The 11,529-nt window shown below is 35.6% G+C and overlaps 1 protein-coding gene across 2 annotated transcripts; it reads right to left on the reverse strand.

The window, feature by feature from the left end:
* Positions 1–414: 414 nt before the first annotated feature.
* On the reverse strand, positions 415–11,064 carry LOC120073103 (PAP/OAS1 substrate-binding domain superfamily). 2 transcript variants are annotated; one of them, XM_039025725.2, is made up of 9 exons: positions 10,299–11,064; positions 8,405–8,590; positions 7,160–7,252; positions 4,418–4,600; positions 4,208–4,310; positions 3,930–4,115; positions 1,594–2,822; positions 1,002–1,408; positions 415–907 (listed from the first exon to the last, which is right to left on the reverse strand). In XM_039025725.2, the coding sequence occupies exons 1-9, from the start codon at positions 10,548–10,550 to the stop codon at positions 841–843; spliced, it is 2,706 nt and encodes a 901-aa protein (XP_038881653.1). In that variant the 5' UTR covers positions 10,551–11,064; the 3' UTR covers positions 415–840. The 2 variants fall into 2 exon arrangements, with proteins under 2 accessions (XP_038881653.1, XP_090168262.1); XM_090312136.1 differs by lacking the exon at positions 415–907 and having other exon boundaries at positions 908–1,408; positions 10,299–10,897.
* Between the last annotated feature and the right edge of the window lie 465 nt (positions 11,065–11,529).

The raw sequence follows: 11,529 nt of genomic DNA on the forward strand, positions 1-11,529 counted from the left end.
CATGTATAAACTAGAAGCAAATGAATGAAGCCAATCCAATTAACTAGCTATTCATACAGCTCAAGTACAACAAAATTTACGTCGAAAAGATTCAATCATTGCATTTCCTTAGAACCAAAAAAATAAATAAATAAATAAAAATAAAAATGTTCTTAGACTAGAACCATGATTTCATCTCTTAGGTTAAACCAAAAGAAACCACCTCAAATCTCTTTCCAAGGGAATTCTTTTCATTTACAATAGGGAGTAGCTGTAAATTTCCCACAAAATCTGTGGTAAGAAAATGAGAAAGGCCATTCCTATGTTGACTATTTGGACTAATAATGGAAAGGGCAAAACAAACACAATAAGAAAGGCAAGAAACAGCATTAACATTGTTGCTAATGCATGGTGATGGATAAGGCAATATAGAGATGGCTCCAAAAAGAAGCATTTTTCATTTAACTTACAACAAACATAGGCAACAATATATTCTGTGCTCGTATGTTTACCTACAAGGAGAAAAAGAAAGGGCAAAAACATGAAGGGAGGGTGGGGTAAAAAAAGAAGCAACCATTGTTACAAACATCCTAGTTTAAAATGGGGAAAAAAAAGGCTCTTTTTGTGTAAAACACGACGACTATTGAGATATTTGAGGAGAAAAGCAAAATAAATTGGTAGAATTTACAAAATGCTTTTTTGAGCTACAAATAGAACAGAACATCTAAATTGCAGAGATGGGGGGATCGCAAACCGTTGTGGAAGAGTCACGCTTACTCCAGTTTGTTAGCAACTACAGTTTCTTCCTACTCAGTTTCATACTGACTAACCAAATAAATAAAACTTCATTTCCCACTCGTGTCAGTTGGATAAGGGTGGGAAATCCTCTTCATCTTTCAACTCATATGATTGCATATGAACAGAGAGCCTACATATCCAGAAGAAAAAAGAGAAATTTTAAACAGTTTAACAAGTCCAATGTAATCGCAAAAGTACCTGGAAGGATTATGAAGTGTTCGTACCTATCTTGGTCTGTGATCAACGTTTGTTTGGCTTTCTGCATCTTGGGGCTTGAAACGTTCAAAGCTGCTGAGTTTTGAAAGAGTCCAGTTACAGGATTCGGTTCCCTGCTGCAATCTACGGGTGACTCCAATGGAAGATGCCCAAATGAACCAAACTCTACAGCTCTATCAGGCCGAGACATGGTACCATTTCCGTTATGGTGAGGTTTCCTTACAGGAGAACCAGAGGAAGACAACATACCAATACCACCACCATGATTAACAGTTGGTACTTGATACAAGTCTTGACCACTTTTCTCAGGCACAGTTGTCTCCGAGGGGGTCAGTGATCGGCCATTGTTACGAGGCGACCTCACTGACACTTGGTTCCTTCCCTTTGCTGATGGTGGTCTGTCCCTGTAATGATTCTGGAAAGAAAGAAATACTCAAAGACGAGAAAGATGTAAATCTTCAACCACCAAAACTTGTGCAAGGAACAAAAAATGTAAGATGCAAAATGTTAAGCACATTAATAATAGTTCCCGAGTGTTTGCTATCAATTTCTATTTAATTTTTAAAATAACAACATATTGAAGACATATGATGAGAATACCATGTTGGGAAAGTATGTCCCCGTTCCTCGAGGCTTTGGTATCTCTTCCATGGCCAATGTTGCACCCCCGGGTAATATTGGTGATCGCATGGGATAGAATGCTGGTCTTGCAAGGAGTCCATTACTGTTTATCTGGGCAAATGCATTCTGCTTGACCTGCACTGATCGTCGTATTATATCCCATGGATTCTTGTTTGGATATTGTGAAGGCAATGGTGGAGGAATAGGTGAAAGGGCTGCACTCAAGGCATACTCGTAGCACCACCGGCCAATTTGCAAACTGTTGCAATGACTTTCATAGTCACCATTAAGATCTGACAAAGCATTGAAAGCTTCTGGAGGTCCAACATTACTAGTCAGAAACCGATAACCACAAGAACTAGGATAAAAGTCTTCAGATGACAGAGAAACTGAATGTAAAGGTGGAGAAGATTGCTTTGTTTCAGATTGGTCTGCCACTTCATCATCATTATTCACGTGGTTCTCATCCTGCTTACCTTGTGCAGAAGATCTTGTTGCTTCAGTAGGTGATTGCCGATGCTGGTAAGATGACTTCTCTATTAAATTAGTGTTCTCCGGAGTGCATTTATTTGTATTTTCATCTATTAGTTCCCCGTTTTCAATGATTGGTCTAGAGAAATAAAGATGAGCACGATGTGATTCATGACCTAATGGTGATATGCCCTCAAAACTTGAAGGGGAAGACTTATGTGCATCATGAGACATAGAAAGACCTTCAATTCTCAGACTAGCAAGATCGTGTGCATCCCCAAAGAGACGATAATCTGAAACACCAATGGCATTTGCAAGGCCATCAACACCTGAATGAACTGATAATGGTCTTCCTTGAGATGATTCATTCATAATTCCGCCAATATGGTCATCTTCACCTGGTACCTTATCATTAGCATTTCCCCGATGAATCGATACCTCCTGACTCCAGCTACAATCTCCAGTAGTGTTGCTAGCACATGCAGAACCTGAATCACGATTATTTGTTTCTTCTTGCGTCTCTGTACCAGATACTAGTAAAGCTGCACAAGATTCATAGCCTCCAGGCACTGGAACAGGATCTTGAACATCAGGCCGCTGCCCACCTCCATGCCTATCCAATGTATTAGAAAAAAACTTGCGAACTTCATCCACTACATTATCTTCAGGATGGGAAAGGATGAACCCTAGTTTCCGAGCACCATAACTGAAAGCACTTCTAATCCTATAGAAGTTTCCTGCACGTTACAGAGTGGGTGTCAAATATTTCGAAGGAGCTCACCTATGTCACAAAAAGCTAGTTGTTAACTAGATTGGATCATTTTTAAGGTTTGATTTCTATTCTAGTCCTGAACTTTTATACTAATTACTTTCTATCCAACTCTCAGATATTCTATTTTGGTTCCTTAATTTTTAAGTATTTAAATTTAGTCCTGGGACTTCATACATAAAAGTTCATTTTAGCCCTTACAGTCAATTTTCCTTTCATAACATTAATTAAAACCTAGATTCATTTCAAACTTTGACACTTGATTGTTTATTTATAACCCAACTTTCATTAAGACAAGAAAAGAAGGGGCGCATTACGAAAGAAGCCTCAGTCAAAAAGGAGTCAAACTAAGACAAAAAGGAGCTCCAATCAAGCAAAATAAAATAAAGAATAGTAACAAAAAGGCTTGTACACCAAAAGTCCAAAGAGAAACATGAAATCTACCAAGTAACCATATAACCTCCTCCTTAGACCACTCAACCCCTCAAAATTATACATCTCCTCTCACCCAAAAGGGCCCACGAAATCATGCAATCCAAGCCACAAGAAATGCTCCTGTCACAATAGAGTGGATGAAGGAGGAATTCCTCAACCAAAGAACTGCATTTAATTCGTACTTCTATGGGAAATGCTCTTGATCCCCTCATCACAATTGGACACTTAATTTATTGCTTCAACGATTAGTCAATGGAGACATGAATTGAAGGCATGCCACAGGTTTTGGTTAAACGGTGATACATAATTAAGCACTAAAATGTGTTTTTAAAAACGAAGTAGCATAGTTCAGGAATAATTTGGATGTTTAAAGAAAAAAAATTAGCAATTAGTCGTGTTCTTATAATTTATTTCCATATTAAACATTTACTACTGCATGTGATAATAAAAGGCCTCTCCCCTGCTCCTGTACGTGCTCGAGGAACTAGAAAGCTATGAGTAATTTATAAATGTTCAAAAAAGATAACATCACTTCAAATGAAAAAACACTTCACCATAGTTTTGGGATGTCCTGATCGCATCATTATAGATGGGAAAAAATGACGGACAATCAAACCTGACGTAGGAGAATTGTAGCTACCTTTGCTTACACTGCGACCAAGGTTGTTATTCTCTTTCAGTGGATCGACGATGTTGAGATGCTTTATGGGAAATGCCCTTGAGTTGGCCTCATACCCCCTTGCAGGCACTGAGAACATTTCTAAACAGCTCTTAAGAAAATCAGCGCTGAGCAACAGATCACCCCCACCATTGTCAGGTGTCTCAGCTGCCAGGAAAAGGCCAAAACATTTAGAATTCCAAATATAAAGGCATGCAGGACCTTCAAAAAATTCAGGTATGCCAAAGGAAGCTGCTTACCAACAAGCTCCGGCAATGAGGATATCCGAACTGGACCATTCAAGCTTATGCAGTAATTATCCCAATCAAATTTGCTAAAATAGTCCAGAAATTTATACAGAACCTAAAAGGTTACACACATGATAGAATAGTTATACAAAACATGTGGAAAACAGAATAAAATTCAATGAAGGGGGGTTCAAAGAAGAGCAGCTTCCTGAAATTACTAACCTGTAAAGGACCATTCAAGGCAGAATGGAAGAGATGAAAAATATATAGAACCAAAGTCTCCAAAGCATATGTTGATATCAAACCGTGATGAGCCCCAAGAATGCGACTCTCATAATAGCACCAAGCTTTAACAAGGATAATACTGCGCTTAAAAAGATGGTCCTTTCCAATGCGACGATCAATCTGTTAGAACAATAAGCACTAAAAATGTCATTATGGTACGTCATTTTAATGACATTTTGACATGATAGAAGAGAAGTAGGACTAGGAGTTTTGATCCCAATATTCATAAAAGAATGTCAATTAGAACCAATGAGCAAACATTAATGTTAAATGAAAATTAAACTTTGGGGAAGGATATTTGCACATCAAACAAACAGTTCACTGGCATATTCATGCATCAAGATGCCCAAGGCCACATGCATCATCGGATGCCAATTAGTTATGTTTTTTAATATTCTATCATACTTCAAGTATCCCTTGATGGAGCTTTATATGTTCTTGTATATTCAATTATGTTTTTATGAAGCTTGGTTTCTCATTAAAATGAATAACAATTAATTAAACTAATTTGAAAAAATTGTGTTATTTGACCCAAAAGGATGCTCAGTTACAACCAATCCGGTAAAGAATCAGATTGCCAAAGACAAGTCAACTACATGCTGTTATGCATGCAAATGTGTGCAAGAAAGGGAAACGCAGGTGTTTTCTCACGAGCTTTCTCCCTCAGTCATGTTTATTTTTTATAGAACAAAAATTCTTACCAATAATGTAGAGAAACTAAAGAATTAAGCCAGCATTATTTCTTCTTCAACTGAAAACTGTTAAGTTATAGTATTTTGATAAACTCTTATGGAAGAATAGTAAACAAAGGAACCCCATATAGCTTTAAAAACTAAATACTTCAAAAAACTACAAAAATAAGGAGGACGCCCAAATTTTCTGATCCACTAACTTTTGATCAATGATGAAAAGGCCACTGTTGAAATTGATCCCATAGGTTTACAGCTATATCCACAAATATTTGGATATCAAAGAAAATTCCAAGAAAAGTCACGAATATCAAGAATACTTGCACAAATATCGTTAACTTCTAAACAAAACTTCAACATTAGCTTACTTAAGATATAAACTACCCCTTTCAGTACATATGTCACTAGCTTTAGGTCAAAAGTGTGCCCTCGGTACAATGAAATATATTATTGAAGGCTAAAAATTAAATAAGAAATAGGACAATGCTTTGATATATTTAGGGCATCGTTTAATATTTACACACACACACACACACAAGAGAGACAAACAAAAAGATATTACATTGGAATAAGAGATTCAAATTTAAAAAGAGGGGTGAGACATGGGGAACTATAACTGGAAAATGGGGGAAAAGGAGGAAATTAAGGAGGAGAAACAATATTGGAATAAGAAGTGGTGTGAAAACTGAATAGTCGATACATAGCCAATATACTCACATTTAACGGTCAAACACAAGGTAGTGTCCACAACTTCTTTCAATTATTGATATATCCGCGATATATTGTCACCAGTTTTCTATAGAGACAGACTTACCCCCCATATCGATATGAACTTCGCAAGGTTATCAATATGTCGGTGAGTGATTGATATTTCCAATATTCTCATTCTTGCTTCTATTCACATAAAAAATCAAATTGAGTGTGAAAGAATGATCATTCTGGATGTGGAATCCAGATATCATAAGCGATCAGTAAGCTCTACAATTTTTTATAGAGAGATAGGTGATGTGATCGCAATTTTGCAAATCCTAAATGGTGCTTTAGGGTACCGTGACTGCCTTAAGTGGAAGATGGATGCCTCTGGGAAGTTTACAACTAAAGCTACTTTCTCAAAAAATTGCTGAGGAGCCCTACCTTCACCTATCCTTTAGTGAATCTTGTCTGGAAGCTAAAAATCCACAAAAAAGTTTTCTTCCTCGGGTCCCTTACTTATAGAAGTTTAAATACTTGTGATTAGCTTCAAAGGAAATTTAAAAACAGCTCTCTGTCCCCTTCAATTTTTCGCCTTTGCTTGAAAGACGAGAAGTCCCTAGACCATTTATTTCTACACTGGGGCTTTGCTTAGTACCTTCGGCTAGGAAAGTTGTCTCCCAAACAAAGTTGTTGATTAGATGCTTAATGGGCTTGATAGTTTTTCCTTCGATGGTAAATGGAAAGTTCTTGGAGATGTGCTACGTGGTCTCTTTTATGGTGCCTCCGGAAAGAAAGGAATAGTAGAATTTTTTTAACATAAGTATGCTTCTTTTGATTCTTTTTGGGCTTTTGTTCAACATATAGCCTCTTGGTTGTGCACAAATTACACCAAATTCTTTTGTAACTATAACCTTTTAATGACTTTTAATAATTGGAAGGCTCTTCTTCGTTAGTGCTCTAGGGAGGGGTCTTCTCAACCCCTCGCCCTCAGGCTATTTTTCCGGATTCTGATGGAATATACATGGTTGTTTCTTAATAAGAATAATAATAATAGTTTATAAAATAAAAATAAAAATAATAAAAAATAAAGATCTAAAATTATAAGTATGTTTTTGATGATACCAAGACCCATGCTTAAGTTATCAATCATATGAAGTAAACAGGAAAATCAAAAGGTAGGTTATTGTAGTTACCTACATAATATGCAATCTGCTCATGTTTCAAGCATCAAGTCATAATATGTAACTTAATCTAAACTTATACGTGTACTTCACTAAAAAAATAAAAATAAAAATACCTTCTCAAGGAAGCACAATGTGCAGAGCCCTCCCAACTGATTGAAGGAAATATCAACAACTATATTCTGTACAAGGCATTTTACAAGCTTAACCTGCAAACAGAACACTCTAAGACATCAAACATTACATGAACAAACTATAGAGGGCTGCTAAACTAACTACAAGAAGAAGATCCTGTATACACTGCAATATTACACAAACAACAAATATAAAGTATACGTATGATGATGTAAAACTGGTGATTAGACTCATGCATAAATAGTTCAACCATCTATTTAATGAACCTACATATGATACTCCTCCCTATATCCAATATAACTATCTCAAAAATATACTAGACATAATAGCCACCTGCAAGTAAATTTCAGTTTCATCAACCAAGTTGCCACTAAGTCATGGATAAACTAACAAATCACTAGCAATACATAGGAACATAGTTCATTGGAAGACCAGGGGGGTTCTAGAGACAAGTCCATATGATAAGACAATGTCAAAAGAAATGAAAATAAAAGACTTGGCAACAGGAAATCTACCTAAGTCATTTTCAGGAATCAAGGTTTCAAACTCTACCAAAATACACATTATCCAAGGGGCACGAGTAACCAGCAATAAATCAAGTTCCAGAGATATGTAAAACTTCTGGAAGAAGTTCATTGAAAAAAAAAATAGCAGAAACGATGAAAGATATCAGAAATGACTAGCTTCAATTTATTATTTTTTTGAAAAAAAACAAAAACAAGACTTTTCATTGAGATAATGAATGAGTCTACTGCTCAAAGTACATAAGATGAAACAAAAATAGAATTCAAACTTGTCAATAAAAGGCTACAGCCACAGAACAAACTGGACTAGCTTCAATTTATTGATTTCAAATACTATACTTATCACCTATAGGTTCTTTTTCGTTTCAATGATTGAGAGTAGAGTATCAAGACCAATTGCCAACTGAAAGTCCGAAATTATGACTCCAGGATATCATAGCAATTAGCATGATCCATCAACAACAAGGAAGATGACCATACAGAACCAAAATATTCAACATCTAACATAAGGAGAGGCCTTGACCTCATTGGTAGTAATGACAGAAGTCTATTCGCACAATTATAAATTCAATCTAAGAAGGGGGAAAAGGAATGTTATCATGTTTACCAGTCCTCTCTGCTTCAGGAAAAAGAGAAAAAAAGGATTGCAAATTTTGCTAATGCAATATTAAAAGAGAATAAAATAATAATTGAAATCAGGACCTCAGCTCGAATTAATTGCACATCCTTTACAACAAACTCGGCTGCCCCATTCTGATCTTCACTATTGAGGACCGAACATACATCATTGGCCAAAGCTTCCTCTATATTTGAACCACCAAGGGCTGTCAAATCAATATCTCCATCGGGCAAATAGGTCTTCAATGGCACTGACCCAAATGGAAAAACCTGTACTATCATATGTTAGTAAGACATCTGCAAGTCTTTTTTGAAAAGGATACGAGAAGTAAGACATCTGCAATTAAATCTGTAAATTCAATTCCCTTTTCAGAATCTGAGCACAAAAAAGATTCTAAAAGAAATGGCAACAGTGAACATCTTGATTCTGGACGTGTCTAAAAGAAAGCGATAGTTAATGCCTCAGCCAAAATACAGGCAGGGCCAATGACAGTCGCTTTAATAGACCTTAGGCTTAAAGTTACATCTATGTTACTTTACAAGATTCAACCTGAACAATGCTTTCATGACACAGCTATTAAAACTAGTTTCCAAAGACAAGCTATAGTCATTGAATACAACTAGAGCAGCTCTACACCATCAAGTAGTCAGCAGATTAAATTAAAAAATAAAACTATATGATTGTTGTATCAGCAAATTTCTAATAACACAAATATCCACTACAAATGTTTGAACTTGTCAAAAGTCCCATCCTCTGATTTAAATAATGGACCACAAGTGACTCCACTGGATCTATACATAACCATTCAAAATTTCCAATAAATATTACAATTATATTTTAAAAAATTTAAAAAAAGAAACCCACCAAACATCAAGACTGCCTCTCATTTATATGTTTTCACAGGACTACCTGTCCATTCAATGTCTCATATTTCTTGAAAAATCTAGCATCACTAATTCCCATATCAGATATTCTTGAAAAACCAACACAACTAAGCTTTCAAGGATGTTAGCCTTGGTTGGAACTGCATAGATAGAGTTGATGGAACTGAATATTATTACTATCATAAGGGGGAAATGGTTGCCTACGGCCACATACTGAACTAGGCATCTTCAAAGTAGATGAATATTGTCTCCTTTTATCTTTATATTCCATCACATCAATGAACTATCTAATTCTCATAAAAATAAAAATAAACATAACTAGAAGAAGAAGAAGAAGAAGGTAGTAGATCAACATTGTTATGAGTTGAAATTGGATTCGCCTACACCAAAAGTACAACTGCACAGAAACTTCAAGATGGCAAAAATAAAAAGTAAACATTTTCCAGAAGGCCTGACAAATCAATAGGGTAAAAACAACAATTATAAAATATATTTGAGAAAAATATGTCAAGGAGAATGTACAACCACCTCGTTCCTGTCAAAGGATATGAAAATCATCCATCTATTAAAAAGCCTAGTCTCTTAACAAAAAGAAAGAAAAAGAAAATAAGTCATTGGAGAGAGATAGAGCATACAAAAAAACTTGCATGATCAAAATCATAAACTATAACCATGTCTACTGCAATATATCCAAGTAGTTTAAATCATTATTTCCACCTTGCATTGATCAATATAGTCAGCACAGATTGGAATACAATCAGCACTAACTCAACAAATAAGAATGCATAAAAACTTCCAGCACTTGAAAGCAATAAACAAAAGCACAAACTGGGATGAACTCCTAACGTTGAATCACAAGACTACTTCCTATATGTTATTGCTACTTCAATAAAAGAGAAACCTTGTGAACACTGTCCAGATTAATTTTTCATGACGAAACCCAAACCTTAGCCGTAATACTCACAACATCAGTAATTAAAACCACAGGTAACGAAAACTCCAGAATCCTCAAAACTACTAGTGAAGAAATTATAAGTATGAAGTGTAGAGATTAAGATTACGATGCTAAAATTACATATAATCCGAAGCTCACCTCGCATCGAAGACGACCTCTAATAAGTCTTTGCACGTAATCTATAACCGCTTTCCTTCTCCTTTCCGAAACGACAGTAGGTTGAACCTGCGAGATTATAGCCTGCGTGGCTTCCTCCGCTCGCCGCCAGTAATCGGCACCTATAGCCGTCGGATTTGAAGGGAGCAACGATGAAAACGATGAGGAGGAGGACGGCTTGTCTTCTGCTACGGCGCCGTTTTGTTCAAGCGACCAAGACCGAAGATCGCCCATGAAAGAACTGAAGCTTCAGCCACAGATATAGGAAACCTGAATGGATTACGGCCGACGACAGCCGACGGTTCGAGAGGCCGCCGCTGCAGGAATCGACGGTGCAACCATTGTAGAGAATTAAGAGGGAAAATCCAAGTTTGGGAGTGATGATGGTGATCTGGAGTGAGAAAATTTGATCCTGTAACAACCGATTTGAGAAAGGGAAAGATTGAGAAACAGAGAAACCGATGAACGGCGGCCGGAAGGATGGATGAAACCGATGATTTTGCAAAAAAGAGGAGAGTCTCTGAAGCAGGTGATGATGGGGGCGGATCCGAAAGTGATTAACAAGTTTATAACAGTAAATCCTCAAAATCAATTTTTTTTAAAATCATAAAAAGTAAAATTACACAAAATGGAAATTTCTCTCAAACCAAACATCGGAAAATTAATTAATTAAATAAATAAATAATATAAACGCAACTTCCTAAATCCTTCCCCTTTTTTTCTTTTTTTCTTGTTTTCGTAATTTTTTCTATTCAATTTTTTATAATATTTCATTTTAACCTAAAATTGACGAGTAGGCTTAGTTTATATGGAAAAAACTTAAATTATAATTTTCTATAATTTCTGATTTATGAAAATGATATCAAATGAATTTTATTAGATGTTATGTTTGTAATTTAAACTGAACAAAATTAGCTAAATTCACAAATAAAATTAAGTATAGTTCTATTATCATCCGAATGTATTAGAAATTTTGAGGTTCATGTACTTAAAAAAAATTAACAAATCAAATCACTCTTAAACAAAGGAACATATTTGATTCTTTTTTTCTTTCTTTTATATATATATATTGTTAAAATATTATTTTTATCCCTATATATGGAAGCTTGTTCAATTATAATTTATATAATTTTAAATGTCCAATTTTAATCCATATACTTTCAAGAAATCTTTAAATTTAATCTCTACGGCTTGTTTATTATTGATTTTTTCC

The sequence above is a fragment of the Benincasa hispida genome, chromosome 3 (assembly GCF_027475165.1).
Source record: "Benincasa hispida cultivar pf3 chromosome 3, pf3_genome.v1.1, whole genome shotgun sequence".
In the NCBI taxonomy this organism is placed as follows: domain Eukaryota; kingdom Viridiplantae; phylum Streptophyta; class Magnoliopsida; order Cucurbitales; family Cucurbitaceae; genus Benincasa; species Benincasa hispida.

Coding starts and splice junctions, on each gene's coding strand:
- LOC120073103 (XM_090312136.1), bottom strand. CDS start 10,550: ATGGGCGATCTTCGGTCTTGGTCGCTTGAACAAAACGGCGCCGTAGCA. Junction 7,253..8,404: donor TGCAATTAATTCGAGCTGAG/GTCCTGATTTCA, acceptor TTCTGTTTGCAG/GTTAAGCTTGTAAAATGCCT. Junction 4,116..4,207: donor CTCATTGCCGGAGCTTGTTG/GTAAGCAGCTTC, acceptor TTTTCCTGGCAG/CTGAGACACCTGACAATGGT.